Source organism: Salmo trutta, chromosome 22, assembly GCF_901001165.1.
Source record: "Salmo trutta chromosome 22, fSalTru1.1, whole genome shotgun sequence".
NCBI classification, from domain to species: domain Eukaryota; kingdom Metazoa; phylum Chordata; class Actinopteri; order Salmoniformes; family Salmonidae; genus Salmo; species Salmo trutta.
In genome coordinates, this window is record NC_042978.1 from 32575960 (window position 1) to 32600337 (window position 24378).

Here is a 24378-nt window from a genome sequence, read left to right on the forward strand (position 1 = left end):
TGCTCTAAATGAGGCGTAATTCAGTGTAAAGATGTGTAAACGACTGCTGTGTGTTTGCTGAGCGTCTCCAGATGTTGTATCTCAGCTGGGAGGGAGGGTAAGCCCCAACAGATGCCTAACTCTCATCAGCATCTGGCCATCTACAACTATAAAGCCATCTGAAGTATTTTTTGTTATTGTTGCCATTTGTTTGTTTGTAAATGTGTGTGCTGGAAGCCAAAAGCTAAATAATGAGTGATTGGCGTAGTACTAAACACTCATTTTAGTGTCTGACTCTTTCAGTTGTAACATTTCTGTTGAAGTGACATACAACACACATACAACTAGATTGCCAAGAGAGATTTGAAACAGCCTTTCCTCCATTTCCTTCTCAAGCCAAACTGTCTTATTATATGAAAGAAATCCATGGACTCACTTTGCAAAACATCCTTTTCTCGTCTTTTATTACAGTTTTTCATAATGATTGCTAGCCATATACTGTATATGGTTTTCTAATCGAAAAAAAAACATTATTGTACTCCTAACCCATATATTTCATGCTGGTAATTGCTTTGCCATGTAAACTATTAGGCAGAGTGTAGTGTGTGTGGGGTGAGTGATTAGCTACTGCAGCAGTCTGCCCACTCTTTCAACAGAGCTAATGGACTGTGGTGTGGACTAGGGAGATGGCGAGATGGAGCTTGCAGCGGTAGGTCTGGTCTGAACTCTTATGTACTAGACTAATGGCTGTGCTCAGCACTGCATACAGTGTACAGACTGACCCTGTGTTAGAGAGAGCTGTTTACCATGTAGCCTCTCTCTGGCTCTGGCTAGCTCGGTCTTTCTCGCTCCCTATATTTGTTTCTCCTCTCTCTTTTTCTTTCTTTCTTCATCTCACTCCCTTTCTAGCTCTCATTTTCCTGTTTCTTTCGCTCATCTCTCCTCCTTGTGATGGATCAGTTTTCAGGTTGTGAGATGACTGTTATTTAATAGGATACAGACAGGCAGGCAGAGAACAAGGTGTCACTGTGATGCTCACCGTTTCCCCTCAACGTGTTGGTAACTGTCTCAAAGTGACGTATGTTAGTCTGAGCAGACAGAGTGAGAGAGCGTTCTCTTTAATCACAGTGATTAGAGTTTGAGAAGAGCCATGGCTGTTGCAAGGTCCATCTCGATGCACAGCAGGGTGGTAGACATGTCTGTTAAGCTCTGGAGCAGATGAGTGAGTGGAGCGAGAGATGGTGTGTGTGTGTGTGTGGTTTATAATTGGACTCTGTCAGCCTCAGTTCTCCTCAGTGTTGACTGTTGTCTTCGTGGCCTGTCTGACCTGGTCACGCTTGGTGCTCACACACACTAGTTTGTCACCTCTCTGTTCTAGATCATTCTAATCGTATTAATGTGAGTATGTAGCAACACAATGAGTTTGTAGGTGTTTTAGAGCGTATTTTTATAGGCACTAACTCCGCCATGGCTCTTTGGCCTATGGGGAAATTAATGTTTTTTGGGGGATAAAACGGTCTTATACAAAACGTATAAGATCTCTTAAGCCTGTGTTTAAGTGTTTATCCCAAAACCCCATTATTTCCCCATCCATTTCCCCATAGGGATGACCAACGAACCAGAGGTAACTCATTTCCGTTTTTTAGGACTACGAGCTGGGGAGCTCTATTCTGACAATTGTCTTTTGTCTGTCTCATGTTCTTTGTTTGTCCATTTCCTTTCCTTCTGTGTGTGTCTGTGCATACCTCTGTGTATGTTTCTGTGAGTGTCTGTCTAGTCCCATCTCATGTCCTCTCTCCATCAGGGCTCCTTCCTCACCTCAAAACTTTTCTGTCTAAAGCCATTCCCTGATGCCACACCAGTCTCTGACTCTGCAGTATGTCACAGAACCCTTAGGGCCGGGGTGTCTCCCCCCTCTCTGCTTGCTGCAATGTCCCCTGATCCCTCTATCTACTTTCTTTCGCTCTCTCTCTTTTTCTTTCTTTCTTTCTTTCTTTCTTTCTTTCTGAGGAATGGTGATAGATTCAATCAGACAGAGGAAGCCATCTTCAGTGCAGCCTGGTGGAGCTCTGGGCTCCAATGTCATACTTCCCTACATGTTCTGTTCTGCTGTGACTTCTGGGTTCATCTCAGTCCTCTGTTGTCTCAGTCTACATCTTCATCTTGCTGCTGGGCCAAACTGGCCAGAATGATGCTGAGCTTTGATTTGCTGTCTGCCTGTGGGTCATTGTGACCCTCCCTCCAAGCTCTTCTTGTATCAGTCTGTGTTTGTCATGCAGCTGGTGAATAAACTAGCCTAAATGCTGCTCTTTTTGCAGAATACTTACTGTTACTGTCTTTCCCTGTGTTTTTCTTTGCTCATTCCAGACTTGATCTGCAATCTTCTGACTTCCCCTGTCTTATTCAAGCATCTGTCTGTGATTTCTTTAGTACATTTATGAGTTCAAACTTCATCACCTGTTCTGGGGTCTTGTGAGTTGGTGACCCATTGGTCCAAGGATTTGGGATCTTCTTCAAGCCTTCTGATATGCTCTAATCATCTCCGTGTCTGGCCCGCCTTCCTTTCTCTCGCGCTCTACTCCAATCAACTCGTATCAAATCAATCAAATCAAATTTATTTATATAGCCCTTCGTACATCAGCTGAAATCTCAAAGTGCTGTACAGAAACCCAGCCTAAAACCCCAAACAGCAAGCAATGCATGTGAAAGAAGCACGGTGGCTGGGAAAAACTCCCTAGGAAAACTCCTGAGAAAGGCCAAAAACCTAGGAAGAAACCTAGAGAGGAACCAGGCTATGAGGGGTGGCCAGTCCTCTTCTGGCTGTGCCGGGTGGATATTATAACAGAACATGGTCAAGATGTTAAAATGTTCGTAAATGACCAGCATGGTCAAATAATAATAATCATAGTAATTGTCGAGGGTGCAACAAGCACGTCCGGTGAACAGGTCAGGGTTCCGTAGCCGCAGGCAGAACAGTTGAAACTGGAGCAGCAGCATGGCCAGGTGGACTGGGGACAGCAAGGAGTCATCATGCCAGGTAGTCCTGAGGCATGGTCCTAGGGCTCAGGTCCTCCGAGAGAAAGAGAGAAAGAGAGAATTAGAGAGAGCATATTTACATTCACACAGGACACCGGATAAGACAAGAGAATACTCCAGATGTAACAGACTGACCCTAGCCCCCCGACACAAACTACTGCAGCATAAATACTGGAGGCTGAGACAGGAGGGATCAGAAGACACTGTGGCCCCATCCGATGATACCCCCGGACAGGGCCAAACAGGCAGGATATAACCCCACCCACTTTGCCAAAGCACAGCCCCCACACCACTAGAGGGATATCAACAACCACCAACTTACCGTCCGAAGACAAGGCCGAGTATAGCCCACAAAGATCTCCGCCACGGCACAACCCAAGGGGGGGGGCGCCAACCCAGACAGGAAGACCACGTCAGTGGCTCAACCTACTCAAGTGACGCACCCCTCCCATGGACGGCATGGAAGAACACCAGTAAGTCAGTGACTCAGCCCCTGTAAAAGGGTTAGAGGCAGAGAATCCCAGTGGGAAGAGGGGAACCGACAAGGCAGAGACAGCAAGGGCGGTTCGTTGCTCCAGCCTTTCCGTTCACCTTCACACTCCTGGGCCAGACTACACTTAATCATAGGACCTACTGAAGAGATAAGTCTTCAGTAAAGACTTAAAGGTTGAGACTGAGTCTGCGTCTCTCACATGGGTAGGCAGACCATTCCATAAAAATGGAGCTCTATAGGAGAAAGCCCTACCTCCAGCCGTTTGCTTACAAATTCTAGGGACAATTAGGAGGCCTGCGTCTTGTGACCGTAGCGTACGTGTAGGTATGTACGGCAGGACCAAATCGGAAAGATAGGTAGGAGCAAGCCCATGTAATGCTTTGTAGGTTAGCAGTAAAACCTTGAAATCAGCCCTTGCCTTAACAGGAAGCCAGTATGTGTTTTCTCTGCTTCCTGGATGGCCTCGATGATTAAGAATCCTCTGTATTATTGATTTTTGCAGCTCTAATCCACTGTCATCCTCTGTCGTTGTTGTAATGTAAAGTGTCTCTCTGTAGTAGAAAATATCTTTGCTATACCAATAATTTAGTTTTTAACAAAGTTATATACTTTTAACCTCCTCTTTGCTAGCACCTGTGAACAGTTTGAAAAGTTTAGCATGAATATTAGTACGTTCAAGTAAGTTTGAAAGGTATAACCAAAATAGTTTTTAGTTCAGAATGGCAGTTGGTAAATGCCTGAGCATTTAATTCACAGTGTTGACCCAGCTGTTAACAGGTCCCTAATAAATGTGTTGGATTAAATAGTAACATAATTATATAGTATTATTAATAGTGTATCTCTGTGGTTTCACTGCTAAAGGGCAGTTTGTCCCCTAATCGCTTCAGTGGTCTTGTTGGCTCAGGAGTCAGAGGTTTCAGTTAATTAGGCTCCAGATCTCTCAATCTCCACTGGGGAACACTGACCAACAGAACCATTAAACCGCTTTGTACCAGCCTGTTCCAACTTCTGACATTACACTACTACAATGTTCTAGCCTTCAATCTCTTCTACAGTCTATACCACTGGAGAAATGTACTCTCTGTTTTCTGTGCTTTTATTTTATTGAAGGTGTCTGCCCTAGCACAAACTAAAATGGCTAAGTCTGGTACAAAACGTTCACTTCTTCAGAGAGGTGGTGAAAGGTTCAACTCGTTACCTTGACTTTAAAAGGAAAAGAAAGTAACTGTTTCTTGATGTGTAATGAATGCCTCTTGACTAGTACTGGCATTAAATGAACACTGTTATGTTGTTTTTTCGCTTACTCTTTGATTTGATAAGACCTATTTGCATTTGTTCCAGGCAAATGATCAAGATGAAAGCAGCAGCAGTAATAGCATTTACCCTCCATCCCCCCCCAAACACCCCTCTCCGAACCGCAGTTCCTCGTATTGTGTTGTAATCACTGCATGCTCCAGTCTTTCACCTCAATCATTAGCATTTTGCCATTAATGCTTTTGTAAGCCTCCGCTTTGATGTTGGATTTAATTAAATAAGATACAATTATGAAGTTGATTGATATCACAGTTGCTTACAATAGCCTCTCAAAGGAGGGATGGTAGTAGAGGAGTAGAAGCACTTTAAGTGGATGCCACCACAGATTGGGTGGATACAAGCAGACAGACAATGGGCTCTGAGAACGTCTGAAACAGCAGGGAGGTTTTCCTACCGATGTAGACGACTTTAATGGGTCTGCTATTACTATTAGATACTAGATGGATAGCAATGCAGAGAGAGGAAGAGGAGCTAGGCCTAACTTCAAAACATGTATTATTAAACATTGAATTGTGCATATGATACTGCCAATACTGGCTTGATATTAATTCAGATGATTGTGTGAATGGTAGGTCATGAGATCCTCTTCCTCTGGATGAGGTGTGTGTGTGTGTGTGTGTGTGTGTGTGTGTGTGTGTCCGATCTCATTCCCACAGCCCTTACAGAAATCTGTAGTGAGTGTCTACACTGTGTCGCCCTCTCTCCTCCAGCTCTCCATGCTCTTCACAGAGGAGTGTGATAAGGTGATTGGCCTGATGCATGTGCACTCGTTCAGCTATGACTTCCACCTACGGGTGGTTCACCAGTCCCTTGTGGGCTGTCACATGACCCTGCAGCAGGGATACCGGCTGACCGGCTTCCTGGAGGACTTCATAGCTCATCACCCTGACATCCCCAAGTTCAGACGAAACCACGTCTTCCAGGGTGAGTCTGACTCAACCCACCTAAACAACTAAATCCTGAAAAGAGTCCCAGCAGTATGTATAAGGCCAGAATTAAAACCAACACAGATCAACAACCTGTGCTTTGTAGTTGACTTTTAAATGTGATTTCTGCTTGAGCTGAACAGTTAGCATGATCTCCATTGACATCTGGGAAATTGTATCATGGCGCCGGAGAAGATGGCTGACGTTTTATGTGCTCCTAAATAGAGGTCGACCGATTTATGATTTTTCAACGCCGATACCGATTATTGGAGGGCACAAAAAGGCCGATGCCGATTAAATAGTTTTTTATTTTTTTATTTTTATTTTTATTTTTTTTTAAATTTTTACTTTTTTAAATGTATTTATTTGTAATAATGACAATTACAACAATACTGAATGAACACTTATTTTAACTTAGTATTTATGTATTATATTATCAATTTAGCCTCAAATAAATAATGAAACATGTTCAATTTGGTTTAAATAATGCAAAAACAAAGTGTTGGAGAAGAAAGTAAAAGTGCAATATGTGCCATGTAAAAAAGCTAACGTTTAAGTTCCTTGCTCAGAACATGAGAGCATATGAAAGCTGGTGGTTTCTTTTAACATGAGTCTTCAATATTCCCAGGTTAGAAGTTTTAGGTTGTAGTTATTATAGGACTATTTCTCTCTATACGATTTCTATTTCATATACCTTTGACTATTGGATGTTCTTATAGGCACTTTAGTATTGCCAGTGCAACAGTATAGCTTCCGTCCCTCTCCTCGCTCGAACCAGGAACACATCGACAACAGCCACCCTCGAAGCAGCGTTACCCATGTAGAGCAAGGGGAACAACTACTCCAAGTCTCAGAGCGAGTGACGTTTGTAACGCTATTAGCGCGCACCCGCTAACTAGCTAGCCATTTCACATTGGTTACACCAGCCTAATCTTGGGAGTTGATAGGCTTGAAGTCATAAACAGCGCAATGCTTGAAGAATTGCGAAGAGCTGCTGGCAAAACGCACGAAGGTGCTGTTTGAATGAATGCTTACGAGCCTGCTGCTGCCTACCATCGCTTAGTCAGACTGCTCTATCAAATATCAAATCATATACTTAATTATAACATAATAACACACAGAAATACGAGCCTTTGGTCATTAATATGGTCGAATCCGTATTTTATCTAACGGGTGGCATCCCTAAGTCTAAATATTCCTGTTACATTGCACAACCTTCAATGTTATGTCATAATTATGTACAATTCTGGCAAATTAATTACGGCCTTTGTTAGGAATAAATGGACTTCACACAGTGCGCAATAAGCCAGGCGGCCCAAACTGCTGTATATACCCTGACTGCTTGCACAGAACGCTAGAGAAGTGACACAAATTCATGTTAGCAGGCAATATTAACTAAATATGCAGGTTTAAAAATATATACTTGTGTATTGATTTTAAAGAAAGGCATTGATGTTTATGGTTAGGTACATTGGTGCAACGACAGTGCTTTTTTCGCAAATGCGCTTGTTAAATCATCACCCGTTTGTCGAAGTAGGCTGTGATTCGATGAGAAATGAACAGGCACCGCATCAATTATATGCAACGCAGGACACATTAGATAAACTAGTAATATCAACCATGTGTAGTTAACTAGTGATTATGTTAAGATTGATCGTTTTTTATAAGATAAGTTTAATGCTAGCTAGCAACTTACCTTGGCTTCTTGCTGCCCTCACATAACAGATAGTCAGTCTGCCATGCAGGCTCCTCGTGGAGTGCAATGTAAGGCAGGTGGTTAGAGCGTTGGACTAGTAACCGGAAGGTTGCAAAAACGAATCCCCGAATCCCCCCTGAACAAGGCAGTTAACCCCCGTTCCTAGGCCGTCATTGAAAATAAGAATGTGTTCTTAATCTGACTTGCCTAGTTAAATAAAGGCGTAAAAAAACAAATCTGCAAATCGGTGGCCAAAAATACCGATTACCGATTGTTATGAAAACTTGAAATCGGCCCTAATTAATCGGCCATTCTGATTAATCGGTCGACCTCTACTCCTAACCAAACGTGTTTTTTGTTAGTTTTTTTGCGTTGTTTGTAACTTATGTTTTTACACACTCCGTACATAATGTTGCTGCTACCGTCTCTTATGACCGAAAATAACTTATGGATGTCAGAACAGCGATTACTCACCACGAACTGGCAGAAGCTTTTTTTTCCATTAACGAGCCCGACGTGAAGGGCATACTGCTTTCCCAGGAACAGGCCCAAATCCCCGTCATTTGCGTAAAAAGAGGACGGAGGTTGGGCTGCCTTCTGAGAATTCATAGGCGATCGAATAAGCCCCCACTGCCTTCCGTTCTACTAGCTAACATGCAATCATTGGAAAATAAAATAGACAACCTACGAGGAAGATTAAACTACTAACGGGACATTAAAAACTGTAATATCTTATGCTTCACGGAGTCGTGGCTGAACGCCATTTTTACATTTTACATTTTAGTCATTAGCAGACGCTCTTATCCAGAGCGACTTACAGTAGTGAATGCATACATTTCATACATTCTTTTCCCCCCGTACTGGTCCCCCGTGGGAATCGAACCCACAACCCTGCAAACACCATGCTCTACCAACTGAGCCACACGCGACAACATTATCAACATAGGGCTGGCTGGTTATACGCTGTATCGGCAGGATAGAACAGCGGCGTCTGGTAAGACAAGGGGCGCGGACTATGTATATATGTAAACAACAGCTGGTGCAGGATATCTGAGGAAATCTTGAGGTTTTGCTCGCCTGAGGTAGAGTATCTCATGATAAGCTGTAGACCACAATATCTACCTAGAGCGTTTTCATCTGTATTTTTCGTAGCTGTCTACATACCACAACAGACTGATGCTGGCACTAAGAACACACTCCATTAACTGTATTCCACCATAAGCAAATAGGAAAACGTTCATCCAGAGGCGTCGCGCCTAGTGGCCGGGGACTTTAATACAGGTTAACTTAAATCCGTTTTACCAAATTTCTATCAGCATGTTAAATGTGCAACCAGAGGGGAAAAAACTCTAGACCACCTTTATGCCACACACAGAGACGTGTACAAAGCTCTCCCTCCATTTGGCAAATCAGACCATAATTCTATCCTACTGATTCCTGCTTACAAGCTACAGTTAAAGCAGGAAGCCCCAGTGACTCGGTCAATAAAAAAGTGTTCAGATAAAGCAGATGCTAAGCTACAGGACTGTTTTGCTAGCGCAGACTGGAATATGTTCCGGAATTCTTCCGATGTCATTGAGGAGTACACCACATCAGTCATTGGCTTCATCAATAAGTGCATCAATGACGTCGTCCCCACAGTGACCGTACGTACATGCCCCAACCAGAAGCCATGGATTACAGGCAACATCCACACTGAGCTAAAGGCTAGAGCTGCCGCTTTCATGGAGCGGGACTCTAACCCGGAAGCTCATAAAAAATACCGCTATGCCCTCCAACGAACCATCAAACAGGCAAAGCGTCAATACAGGACTAAGATCGAATCGTACTACACCAGCTCCGACGCTCGTCGGATGTGGCAGGGCTTGCAAACCATTACAGACTATAAAGGGAAGCACAGCCGAGAGCTGCCTAGTGACACAAGCCTACCAGACGAGCTAAACTACTTCTATTTTCGCTTCGAAAACATGCACTGAAACATGCATGAAGGCACCAGCTGTTCCAGACAACTATGTGATCATGCTCTCCGCAGCCGATGTGAGTAAGACCTTTAAACAGGTCAACATTCACAAGCCCGCAGGGCTAGACGGATTACCAGGACGTGTACTGCGAGCACCCGCTGACCAACTGGCAAGTGTCTTCACTGACATTTTCAACCTCTCCATGTCAGAGTCTGTAATACAAACATATTTTAAGCAGACCATCATAGTCCCTGTGCCCAAGAACACTAAGGTAACCTGCTTAAATGACCACCGTCTCCTAGCACTCAAGTCTGTAGCCATGAAGTGCTTTGAAAGGCTGATCATCGCTCACATCAACACCATTATCCCAGAAACCCTAGACCCACTACAATTTGCATACCGCCCTATAAGATCCACAGATGATGCAATCTCTATTGCACTCCACACTGCCCTTTCTCACCTGGACAAAAGGAATCTGGACAAAAGGAATGTGAGATTCTCACCTATGTGAGAATGCTATTCATTAACTACAGCTCAGCGTTCAACACCATAGTGCCCTCAAAGCTCATCAATAAGCTAAGGAACCTGGGACTAAATACCTCCCTCTGCAACTGGATCCTGGACTTCCTGAAAGTCTATCGCTGTGCGTAGGCCGCTAATCTGTGTTGGGTTGAATCCAGGCCTATGTCCTGTCGGTAAACTCATGTTTCTGTCTGTTTGTCTGTCCATCAGGGAGTTTCTCCATCTCTACGGGGATGATCACAGCTCACCAGCTGTATAACTACATTACTGACCATGCTGGCACCTACGGCATGAAGCCCCTTCGCATGTCCAAGGCTGCAATGACCAGCGATGGCAAGAAGGGGGCACCACCCAGCAGTGACCTGCATGAGTACGGTCTGGTTGCACTGTGGAACAGGTAGGCTATGGACACACACACACACACACACACACACACACACACTGTGAATTAAACATACATTATGCATGACCTGTTCTTCTCATCTAGCTCGGGCTCTTACAAGGACCTTGAAGGCCTGCGTCACCATGACGATTTTGACGTGTCCCTGCTGGTGTGTCACAATGCTGCTCCGTTTGAGGAGCAGTCGGAGGGAGAGAGACATCTGCTGAGGTACAGAGAGATGAAAGGAGGGATTATATATCGCACAATGGAAGGTGGAAATCATTTTGGGAAAGGTTACCATTTCATACAGTAGGTTGCTATTGAAAACAATAGGATAGTATTCTATACAGTAGGATACATTAAAATGAAGCTGTGCTGTACCAATAACTCTGTATGAAGTTACATTGCAATGACATTGACTTATCTGTCTTCTTAATCTGTGTGTGATGTGTCCTTGCGTGTTTATGTTTCAGGCTGCGTTACTACGTGATAATGACCAGCCAGAGAGAGCTGTTTCCCCGGCTGACGGCTGACATGCGTCGCTTCAAAAAGCTTCCCCAGATACACCATGAGGTCAGCGACCTGGCAGGAAGGGTTCCCCCTGAGAGAGGTACAGAACCAGGCGGGGTATTGGACCTTGAACTGGACCACTGGGAGGAGACCCCCCCTGCAGCCTCAGCCCCAGACACCTTCATCTCTACCCCCAGCGTTGGGAACGAGTTCTATCCCCTGACTGGCCCCCAAGGGTCTGGGGCCCAAGGTCTCCTCTACCCCTCTCATCTGTTCCCCCTGCTCAACCAGGAGGTAGGGTTCTCCATGACCGCTAAGACTTCATTGTGTTTTTAACTTTTTAGTGCGTGTATTGATGTATTCACATGGATGAGGCAATTGTAGGTTACCATTTCTATACAATAGGTTACTATGTTAGTATTGCAAATGAAATCAGCTTACCAATATCTTCATGTAAGAGTTATTGCAGTTATTGCATATATATTAAATTATAGGCTGTGTATTTTAAATGAGTCAAATAAATGTATTGATTCAATCATCAATCCAGGTGGGCTGTGCGCAGAGTCAGATCCAGGCGAGCGTGGAACAGGCCATGGGCCACTGTCGCAGGGACAACCTGTGGAGGAGGCTGTTCCATGGAGAACACCAGCACCTGGCCATGGACAAGCTCAAGATGAGCAAACTGTCCTTCGGCGAACTGGAGGAGCTCCTCAACGCAGTGCAGAGTCAATCTGTAGGGGAGATTGACCCCCAGCTGGTAAAGAAAACACTCTACCCTACTCTACTACAGACCAAATCACCTCATCCCACTACTTCAGGCCATCTCAGTACTTCAGACCTCACCACCTCACCACTCCTTACCACACCAACTCACCTCACCACTACAGACCACACCACCTCACCTCACTACTACAGACCACACCACCTCTTCTCACTACTACAGACCACACCACCTCACCTCACTACTACAGACCACACCACCTCATCTCACTACTACAGACCACACCCCCTCACCTCACCACTACAGACCACACCACCTCACCTCACTACTACAGACCACACCACCTCACCACTACAGACCACACCACCTCACCTTATTACTTCAGACCACACCACCTCACCTCACCACTACATACCACACCACCTCCACCTCACTACTACAGACCACACCACCTCACCTCACTACCTTTGACCACACCACCTCACCTCACTACTACAGACCACACCACCTCATCTCACTACTACAGACCACACCCCCTCACCTCACCACTACATACCACACCACCTCCACCTCACCACTACAGACCACACCACCTCACCACTACAGACCACACCACCTCACCTCACTACTTAAGACCACACCACATCACCTCACTACTTAAGACCACACCACCTCACCTCACTAGTTCAGACCACACCACCTCACTACTACAGACCACATCACCTCACCTCACCACTACATACCACACCACCTCACCTCATTACTTCAGACCACACCACCTCACCTAACTGCTACAGACCACACCACCTCACCTCATTACTTCAGACCACCTCACCTCACCACTACATACCACACCACCTCACTACTACAGACCACACCACCTCACCTCACTACTACAGACCACACCACCTCACCTCACTACTACAGACCACACCACCTCACCTCACTACTACAGACCACACCATCTCACCTCACTACTTCAGACCACACCACCTCACTACTACAGACCATCTCACCTCACTAATACAGACCACACCATCTCACCTCACTGCTGCAGACCACCTCACTACTACAGACTTACCTCACTACTACAGACCCACACCACCTCACCTCACTAATACAGATCCACACCATCTCGCATCACTACTACAGACCACACCACCTCACCACTTCAGACCACACCATCTCACCTCACTAACACAGACCACACTATCTCACCTCACTAACACAGACCACACCATCTCACCTCACTAATACAGACCACACCATCTCACCTCACTAATACAGACCACACCATCTCACCTCACTAATACAGACCACACCATCTCACCTCACTAATACAGACCACACCACCTCACCTCACTAATACAGACCACACCACCTCACCTCACTAATACAGACCACACCACCTCACCTCACTACTACAGACCACACCACCTCACCTCACTACTACAGACCACACCACCTCACCTCACTAATACAGACCCACACCAACTCACCTCACTACTACAGACCACACCACCTCACCTCACTACTACAGACCACACCATCTCACCTCACTACTACAGACCACACCACCTCACCTCACTACTACAGACCACACCACCTCACCTCACTAATACAGACCACACCAACTCACCTCACTACTACAGACCACACCACCTCACCTCACTAATACAGACCACACCATCTCCTCTCACTACTACAGACCACACCACCTCACCTCACTACTACAGACCACACCACCTCACCTCACTAATACAGACCACACCATCTCACCTCACCACTTCAGACCACACCACCTCACCTCACTTCTACAGACCATCTCACCTCACTACTGCAGACCACCTTACCCCACTACTTCACCCCAACTCACCTCACTACTACAGACCACCTCTTCTCACTGCTACAGACCAACCATCTCACCTCACTAATATAGACCACACCACCTCACCTCACTACTACAGACCACACCACCTCACCTCACTACTACAGACCACCTCACCTCTACAGACCACACCACCTCACCTCACTGCTACAGACCACACCACCTCACCTCACTGCTACAGACCACACCACCTCACCTCACTGCTACAGACCACACCACCTCACCTCATTACTTCAGACCACACCATCTCACCTCACCACTTCAGACCACACCACCTCCACCTCACTACTTCAGACCACACCCTCCTCACTACTACAGACCACACCACCTCACCTCACCACTACATACCACACCACCTCACTACTACAGACCGTACCATCTCACCTCACTACTACAGACCACACCACCTCACCTCACTAATACAGACCATCTCACCTCACTAATACAGACCCACACCACCTCGCCTCACTTCTACAGACCAACTTACTACTACAGACCACCTCACCTCACTACTACAGACCACACCACCTCACCTCACTACTACAGACCACCTCACCTCACTAATAGACCACACATCTCACCTCACGAATACAGACCACACCATCTCAACTCACTAATACAGACCACACCACCTCACCACTTCAGACCACACCATCTCACCTCACTGCTGCAGACCACCTCACTACTACAGACCAGCTCACCTCACTACAGCAGACCACTTCACTACTACAGATCACCTCACTACTGCAGACCACCTCACCTCACTACTGCAGACCACCTCACTACTGCAGACCACTTCACTACTACAGACCACCTCACTACTACAGATGACATCACTACTTTCAGACCACCTCACCACTGCAGACCACCTCAGTGCTACAGACATCTCACCTCACTACTACAGAGCACCTCACTGCTGCAGATCACACCACCTCACCTCACTGCTACAGACCACACCTCCTCACCTCAACTCACTACTACAGACCACACCACCTCACTACTTCAGGCCACACCACCACTTCAGGCCACACCACCTCACCTCACTACTACAGACCACACCTCTTCACCTCAACTCACTACTACAGACCACACCACCTCACTACTTCAGGCCACACCACCACTTCAGGCCACACCACCTCACCTCACTACTACAGACCACACCTCTTCACCTCAACTCACTACTACAGACCACACCACCTCATTACTTCAGGCCACACCACCTCACTACTACAGACCACAGCACCTCACCTCACAGACCAGACCACACCTCAGATGTGTAGTAGTGTATGACAAAACATGTCTTTCTCAGGTCCTGTTTGTATGGCCTCTATTATCCTGCTGCTGTGTTGATTTGGCAGCAGGCACCTCTATAGCATGCTGCTCTGTTCGCTGGTCTCTCTGTTGAGGAAGAATCTCAAAAGCCAATCAGCACACTCTACTGTACACACAGAGCATAATTATTGAGCCTACTGCACCTATTATTAAAACACATCCGGTCACTGATTGGATTGTGCCCTCCATTCAGAGATTGGATGGTTCCAGTCAGGTGTACACGTATTAGATGCAATAGCCTAATTTCCACTATCATGCCATGTCCGTATTAGGTGATTGTGTTCCAGTCGTGATTGGATTTGGATAAGTACCTCTGCAGGTAGATAAGTATGTATTGTGTCAGTGCTGTAGCCTTGACTAGAGTTTCCTGTTAGTCTTGTATCCTTTTAAATGACTACCCATTAAAGTTGTGCTTGTTAGATAGATACATTTTATTTAGTTAACAGCAGTTAAGTCACTGAGAACAGATGATCCCTTCTACAATAATTAAACAACACTTCAATCCAGAGAATCATGAGACTAATTCCAGGTAGAAAGGAGTTGGAGCACTCAACAAAGTAAAATAGATCAATCTCCAACTCCCTTTTACCTGGAATTAGTATTTTTGAAGTTTTTCTTGGTAAGCCATTCTCATGATTGTTGTCGTTGTTGAGCACCCATCCTTTCCTGAAGAGTGGAGACCCACCTGAACTCTGGCCACTTCTATTCAATAGTTAGTTACTGATGCTACCCATATAGCCTCCACTTGTTGGTTTTGTAAAATAAAGGTCCCTATGGCCTTTCTTGAGAGCTCCAATCATTTCAGTTATTCTTCATTATACTCAGTTTAAAGTACCCTTCTCCAATTACACGATGGTTGGAGCAACTATGCATCTGTGATTTTCCAAATGTCTGGTGGGCGGGTGGCGAATGGTATTCAAGGTTAATGCCCTCTTAGTCAGTAGAGGAGGGTGGGCCAGGCCTACTCACTCCTGCCTACTCGAGGAGACCGAGAGCCTCATAATCACAGAGGCTTGCATCTGTGTGTGTTGGAGAGGAGAGAAACAAAGCATCCTTGGATGACATTGATGATCACAGAGGTGTGCGTGCATGTGCACATTTGTTGTTGGAGAGGAGAGAAACGCGGCTCGTCATCCATGGAGAAAGAAATCATGATAATCACAAGCTCTCTCTAAAAGCCATCATGCCTTCCCCTGAGCCAGTGGTTGTGGGCTCCTGGGCTGCTCACTGTGACTGACAGCTCCTCCAGGTCTAACAGCCTTCCCACTGTGCACTGCAGCAGCTCATCCCTTACGGTGCGGCAGGTAGAGAATAGAGCCGTATCCTCCCTATAATAACCACACAGGCGTTATCCTGACATCAACATAAGGATAGTGGCACCGTCGTATCCCCCAGCACAGCTGGGAAACATGTCTATGCATACAGTATATCTGAATTGTGATGATGTGTAGTAGGATTTGCCTATGTGCAGTATGAGGTGTTGCGTGCGGTTTGATTGGGTTTTTCTTGATCCTCTGTCATATCTCTGTTGTGTTGTGAATCCCCACAGAGCTGCAGGATTTCCATCAGTCCTGCTGAAGACTGAATGTAGATGCTTTATTTTGATGATTCCCATAGGTTTCATCCATAACAAACTGTCGTGTCATCCACTCCATTTCTAGCTTGAAATCATCTTCTGAAGGCGATAGATACGTACCTCTGTGCTACCTACTCTGCCGCGCTGTGCTACCTACTCTGCCGCGCTGTGCTACCTACTCTGCCGCGCTGTGCTACCTACTCTGCCGCGCTGTGCTACCTACTCTGCCGCGCTGTGCTACCTACTCTGCCGCGCTGTGCTACCTACTCTGCCGCGCTGTGCTACCTACTCTGCCGCGCTGTGCTACCTACTCTGCCGCGCTGTGCTACCTACTCTGCCGCGCTGTGCTACCTACTCTGCCGCGCTGTGCTACCTACTCTGCCGCGCTGTGCTACCTACTCTGCCGCGCTGTGCTACCTACTCTGCCGCGCTGTGCTACCTACTCTGCCGCGCTGTGCTACCTACTCTGCCGCGCTGTGCTACCTACTCTGCCATGCTGTGCCAATGTCTTGTTACTGTATATCTATTCTGTGGTTACATCCCTATTCCCTATACAGTGCACTACTTTTGACCATGGCCCATAGCGCACTACTTTTGATCAGAGCCTATGTAGGGAATAGGGTACCATTTGGGATGAGGCCTGTGAGTTAGTTCCATACCCCTAACCCCTCTGGGCACGTCAGAAGTCTACATGCTGCTCACACCAAGGGGATAACTCTCCGCTCCCAGAGGTCTACTCTGCCTACATGTGATAAGTAAATCTAGAAAATCCACAGCATCAAATCAATTTCAAACCAAGTTGAACTACATATGGAATGTGCAATGTGTCTGATGATACCCTTTGCTAGTGACTATTAATTTAAAGTATGTCTCTTTCATTATTAAATAAAAAATGATCTAATCTACCATGAGATTGAAGCTTCTCAAACTGCAGAAGGTCTTTATTCTGAGTAGGATGTTAGCATGGATGCTTCCCAAAATGGCACCCTATTTCCATAATGCCCATAGGGCTGTGGTCAAAGTAGTACACTATATAGGGTACTCTGTGGGATACAGCTGTAGCTAAACGCTGCTTTGCTTCACAACATTTCTCAGTGGTCTTCCAATGTTTGGAATTTCAAGAACAAGTAAAGGACGGCAGTTACTATTGAGAATTAATATTGAGATGAATTTCAAAGCAAGAGCGCTTAGATGCAAAGATCAGAAAGCTCCAACATTAGACTACATGTATAGGAAAAAGGGTGCCATTTGGGACAAGACAATGGTTTATTGTAGAGAGCTACCCTTTTTCTAAGATAGTTATATGCCTTATTATTCTTTAATAAAAGATGTGCTCTTTATTTTAGTGTGGTGGTATAGCTACAGTAGAGAGCTGCCCTCTTCAAAGAGATAGTTATGTATCTTAATCAACGCTGTGCTCTTCAAACTAGCTGTGTCTTTCCCACAGGGATCTCGGCATTTATCAACAGAAAAGTCCTAATTAAAAACCCAAACATCCTATTTATATGTCCATGTTAAAGAAGAAGTGGAATGGAAACTTCACAGTCAGTGATCTGAACACAGATTAAGAATGTAGTGAAGTATGGACTGTGAGAACTGAGTAGGCTCTGCAGCATTGCAGAGGTCGCCGTTGGAAAGCTCCCTACAGCCACCCGCTGCCTCGTCTTCCCTTCCGATCCTCTTCTCTACTCATTTTCTACTATTCATAGATGTATGCCAGGGAATCTCTGATGATTGTCAGCCAAGCAATGTTTTATAAATGTTAGATTCAAAGCCAATTGAGTAATTGTTGTGTACTATTTGGCCATTTTTTAATTTGCAAGGGAATATCTAGAAGAAGTCTTTGAAAGAGCTTAACTTAATTCCTGATGTATTCTTTTCTCAGTGTGTAGGCTCATTGTTCCTTATGTAGCTGTTGCTGGTTTGAATTTGTGTGGTAACTGGTCAGGGTCAAGCATTTGTTTGTCTCTAGTTCAGACCTTCAGCTCGAAACGTTGCACAATCAAACTTTGGGTGTTTTCAGCAATGTGTGGCCCAGGTGTCTATCATTCTTTCAAGGCTTCCTCTCCTCTGTTCCTACAGGGTCAAAACGTTGCGTAATAACACTGTGAGAGCATTCAGCACTGTGTGGCCAGGGCCTCCATTTTTCTTTCAAGGCTTTGTGTCCTCTATCTCTGTTCCCACAGAATTGTTTCTTGACCATGAGTCCCAGCTGGTACCAGAGTCTGATCAAAGTGCTGCTGACTCGCTTCCCTCAGAGCTGCCGACACTTTGACCAGAGTGGCATTCAGTATCTGGTAAGAGCAAAACCACTAATATAACATATATACAGATATAAACACTACAAAAGCATATATACTGAACAAAAATATAAATGCAACATGCTACAATTTCAATTATTTTACTGAGTTAGTTCATATATGGAAATCAGTCAATTTTAATAAATTCATTAGCCCTAATCTATGGATTTCACGATTGGGAAACAGTCATGTTGGCCACAGATACCTTAACAAAATGCAGAGGCGTGGATCAGAAAACACATAGATTTGATCAAGCTGTTGATTGTGGCCTGTGGAATGTTGTCCCACTCCTCTTCAATGGCTGTGCGAAGTTGCTGGATATTGGCGGGAACTGGAACACGCTGTCGTACACGTCAATCCAGAGCATCCCAAACGTGCTCAATGGGTGACATGTCTGGTGCGTATGCAGGCCATGGAAGAAATGGGAAATGTTCAGCTTCCAGGAATTGTGTACTGATCGTTACAACATGGGGCCGTGTATTATCATGCTGAAACATGAGGTGACGGCGGCGGATGAATGGCACAACAATGAGCCTCAGGATCTCATCACGGTATCTCTGTGCATTCAAATTGTAATCAATAAAATGTAATTGTTCGTTGTCCGTAGCTTATACCTACCCATACCATAACCCCACCGCCACCATGAGGAACTCTGTTCACAACATTGACATCAGCAAACCGCTGATCAGCAAATCACACAACACCATACACATGGTCTGCAGTTGTGATGCCGGTTGGACGTACTGCCAATTTCTCTAAAACGACATTGGAGGCGGCTTATAGTAAAGAAATGAACATTTAATTATCTGGCAACAGTTCTATTGGACATTCCTGCAGTCAGTATGCCAATTGCATGCTCCCTCAAACCTTGAGATATCTGTGACATTGTGTTGTGTGACAAAACTGCACATTTTAAAGTGGCCTTTTATTGCCCCCAGCACAAGGTGCACCTGTGTAATGATCATGCTGTTTAATCAGCTTCTTGATATGCCACACCTGTCAGGTGGATGGATTATCTTGGCAAAGGAGAAATGCTCACTAACAGGGATGAAAACAAATTTGTACACAACATTTTATAGAAATAAGCTTTTTGTACGTATGGAACATTTCTGGGATATTTTCCTTCAGTTCAGTTCATGAAACATGGGGCCAACACTTTACATGTTGCGTTTATATATTTATTCAGTGTAAAAACTACAAGTCCCTACAGCACTTTGTCCACAATTACACTACAATTAAAATTGCTCGTCAAAATGGGTTCCAGAGTGCGGCCTTCAGACCTCAACCGCCACTAAATCAAGGTCATGTTCAGTAGAGCACACTAAGCAAAATCTGCAATGGAAAAGGTAGCAAAACCTATCTCCCCACTGAACACTACTATTCCAGTAAATGAAGTGGTGCTTTGTTCACTAAACTAGAGCTGTCCTCTCCATATGGAGTATGTACACACTTGCATACATAGGAATACAGTAGAGCACCACCAGCTGCTGTACCTCCAGCAGAATATAATGTAGAGAAACAGGGGAAAGCACCCCGCTAAGCAAATTAATTATCCTGTTTTCTCCTTCACATTCATTGTGATTGCATCCGCTTCAAGTCAAACTGTATCTTGACCCTGCATGCAACAACATCAAGACCAGCTCCTTGAGCTGCAGACGTTGTTATTAGCATGGGTGCCTGTATCAAAGTTCCTATAGCTCTGTCATTGGACTCCTGTTTATATACGATATGTATTCAAGAAATATACTGTATCACTCTATATGTGTAATATCCTATAATGAATTCCATCCCTCCATCCCCTATTTGATTTCAATTAATTTTGGAGGTGATCTTGTGAAATTCTTATGGACTAATCCGCTATCAGGAACTGCCCCAAGTATCCTTGAACTTTTCAAAAGTTTCTCTCAGGCTTCTAACTTTTATTTGTGATAGGGGAACGCAAGAACAATTTGAATGTGAAGAAGGAAAAAATGAGTATATTGAGAGACCTCTGCAGTTTGGAAGAAGGGTTTTAGCGTTGTGTAAAAATGGGAAATGCGGCTCTCAAGGGAGATTATGGGAGTTTTATGGGGAATAATTGTCGGTGTCAAGAGTTTAGTCACTATTGAGTTTGGTAATTGAGAGACTTGAGATCAAAAGAACATCCCCCTCACTACTTCTCTTCTGAAGATGTTCTGCCCTAGTACTGTAGATGGTGACATAAACTCAACCTGCCCTTCCCTCCCTAGCAAACATCAGTCACACACTATTCCTTTTTTGTCCCAGAGAGCAAAAGACTATAAATAGTTCAAACACAAGATCCCATTAACTGTAGTCAGTCACCTATTTTTGTTCAAAGTTATACTGTGGGGAATAGGGGGGATGGAATTGTAAGTCATTATAGCTTGAAATTAAGTTGTTCTGCCATTCCCTTCTTTCTTTCAGGCTGTCCTGAACCAGAAATTCACTGACTGCTTTGTTCTGGTCTTCCTTGAAAATCAGGCAGGAAAAACGGTGAGTCATTGTGATGTCTTCCCCTTGTTATGCTCTTTTGTATTCTATAGCTACAGTATAAGAATTCCTTATAAGCTAAAGGTGAGATGACATTGTTTTCAATTGAACTTTATTTTGCCCCCTCCTCCCCCTCCCTCCAGAGCCTCAAGGTTGTATTTAGGGAGCCATTGCCATCCCAACCGCAGCCTAGGAACAGCCCCTCGCCCCAGCTGGTGTCCATGTACCATCACCTGGAGTCTGTGATCAACACAGCCTGCTACAACTTGTGGACAGGCCTGCTGTAGGCCTGGAGGGCCAATCGGGGCCAGGTGGGCCACAGAGAAACAGGCTGCTGGGAGGTGTAGTTCCAGACAGGCGGCTTCATTTATAGGCCAATTGGGACACAAAAAAGGATGTTATTGTTGAAAAGTGGTCAAAGAGTTCACATGTCAAAGCGTCCTGTTCAAATTATCAGTGTTTTACTCATTCTACCACTGGGAGAAAAGATACACACTATTGTTAAAGGGATAGTGCAAGATTTTGTCAATGAAGCTGTACCTGTAGACTTCCAGTCATTGCCCTAACGCTAGTTACGCTCGCAAAACTACCTTCAACTTCCTTCAAACTGCACACAGAGACATAGAAATGGCATCTGACATTGCAAAAAATCTTGCACCATCCCTTTAAAGATACGACCTTACCGGCCTGTGTCACCTGGCCTGTGTTTTGGTAAAAAGCTGAGGGATGTGCCTGGAAAAATTGGTATGAAAATTATAGTGTTAACTTGTTTTGAGGGTGTATAGTGTTTGTTTACATTTACATTGTTTATAAACATTGGAGTAAAATAAGATTTATATTTGTGGTTCTGATAGGGTAGCGCAGTTGAACTAAGTTATATTCTTTAAGAATCAATGGGTATACATCGTTAATTTAGATTAGCAACGAACTAGCTTTAAAGCACATGAAGGGCTCTATTAAATCAGATCCGCTTTAGCCGACATCCACATAGCGGTTGTTTTGGTGGTGTCGGAGGTGAAGCAGCGTTAGAGCTGTCAAATCCACAAGCGGCTCCTGGCATTATACGGTGCCTTCGGAAAGTATTCAGATCCCTTGACTTTTTCCACATTTTCATATGTTACAACCTTATTATAAAATGTATTAAATTGTTTTTTTTCCTCATCAATCTACACAATACCCCATAATGACAAAGCAAAAATAAGTTTGTAGAAATGTTTGCTAATTTATTAAAAAATGTCAAACTGAAATATCACATTTATGTAAGTATTCAGACCCTTTACTCATTACTTTGAGTAGTGAGTACTGGCAGTGATTACAGCACCGAGTCTACTTGGGTATGACGCTACAAACTTGGCACACCTGTATTTGGGGAGTTCCTCCCATTCTTCTCTGCAGATCCTCTCAAGGTCTGTCAGGTAGGATGGGGAGCGTTGCTGCACAGCTATTTTCAGTTCTCTCCAGAGATGTTCGATCGGGTTCAAGTCCAGGCTCTGGTTGGGCCACTCAAGAACATTGAGACTTGTCTTAAAGCCACTCCTGCGTTGTCTTGGCTGTGTGCTTAGGGTCGTTGTCCTGTTGGAAGGTGAAACTTCGCCCCAGTCTGAGGTCCTAACCTGCTCCAGGGAGCTTTTCATCAAGAATCTGTACTTTGATCCGTTCATCTTTGCCTCGATCCTGACTAGTCTCCCCGTCTTTGCCGCTGAAAAACATCCCCACAGCATGATGCTGCCACCATGCTTCACCGTAGTGATGGTGCCAGGTTTCCTCCAGACGTGACGCTTGGCATTGGCTTGGCATTGGCACGCTTGGCATTCAGGCCAAAGAGTTCAATCTTGGTTTCATCAGATCAGAGAATCTTGTTGGCAAACTCCAAGTGCCTTTTACTGAGAACTGGCTTCTGTCTAGCCACTCTACCATAAAGGCCTGTATGGTGGAGTGCTGCAGATATGGTTGTCCTTTTGGAAGGTTCTCCCATCTCCACAGAGGAACTCTAGAGCTCTGTCAGTGACCATCGGGTTCTTGGTCACCTCCCTGACCTAGGGCCTTCTCCCCCGGTTGCTCAGTTTGTCCGGGGGGGCAGTTCTTGGTGGTTTAAACTTCTTCCATTTAAGATTGATTGAGGCCACTGTTCTTGGGGACCTTCAATGCTGCAGAAATGTTTTGGTCCCCTTCCCCAGATCTGTGCCTCGACACAATCCTGTCTCGGAGCTCTACGGACAATTCCTTCGACCTCATGGCTTGGTTTTTGCACTGACGTGCACATTCAACTGTGGGACCTTATATAGACAGGTGTGTGGCTTTCCAAATCATGTCCAATCAATTGAATTTACCACAGGGGGACTCCAATCAAGTTGTAGAAACATCAAGGATGATAGCATAGGGTCTGAATACCTTTTTATTTTTAGTACATTTGCAAACTTTTCTAGAAACTTCTCGTTTTTTCGTGGGGTATTTTGTGTAGATTGAGAAGGATTTTTTTTTTTTTATGTAATCCATTTTAGAATAAGGCTGTAATGTAACAAAATGTTGAAAAAGTAAAAGGGTCTGAATACTTTCCAAAGACACTGTACCTAAAGTGGACTTTGCCATTGGCTGCACGACATTGCATTGAGAAATTCCATGGAGCCTTGTTTACAAGTTTGAACATAATAATGTGAGATGTAAAATACACCTTGATTAGGCTGATAAGAATACTCATTATTTAGGTGAATGATTTTCAAATTGAGCGCCATTATTTCTATGTAGCCTACACTTTCTCGTTCTGAACTTCTAACATGAGTGCGATGGGTGTGGATTCATGACAATGATCAAGAACAGCTGCTCACCGATTTTGACAGCTCCAACGTACGCAGTTACACTTCTGACGCCGCTAAAACATCAGCTATGCGGGTGTCGGCTATCGCCGGTTAAAGCTTTAAAAAAAAAGTAGGAGATATGAAAAACAAATAATTAGAGCAGCAGTAAATAACAATAGCGGGGCTATATACAGGGGGTACCGGTACTGTCAATGTGCCGTGGCACCGGTGTCAAGGTATTTGAGATAATTATGTACATGCAGGTAGGGTTGCCTCCGGCAGTGGACATTGAGACTCAGACAGAGGGCACTTACTGTAACAATGCTATTTAGCTGTAACTACTTCATAATGACAGAATTGAACTGAAGAAGACATGCTTTTTGCACTGAACAGTGCACCAGAGATTATGCAATTTGCCCCAATTTTCAATGGCAACATGAGCCTATTACTCATTGAC

At 44.8% G+C, this 24378-nt stretch overlaps 1 protein-coding gene across 1 annotated transcript; it reads left to right on the forward strand.

The window, feature by feature from the left end:
* The first annotated feature begins 82 nt into the window (after positions 1-82).
* Positions 83-21953, forward strand: LOC115158602 (KICSTOR complex protein SZT2-like). Its single transcript, XM_029707763.1, has 10 exons — positions 83-97; positions 636-688; positions 5533-5746; positions 10138-10324; positions 10415-10537; positions 10783-11113; positions 11367-11576; positions 18523-18633; positions 21061-21129; positions 21270-21953. The coding sequence occupies exons 2-10, from the start codon at positions 674-676 to the stop codon at positions 21411-21413; spliced, it is 1404 nt and encodes a 467-aa protein (XP_029563623.1). The 5' UTR covers positions 83-97; positions 636-673; the 3' UTR covers positions 21414-21953.
* Positions 21954-24378: the final 2425 nt, after the last annotated feature.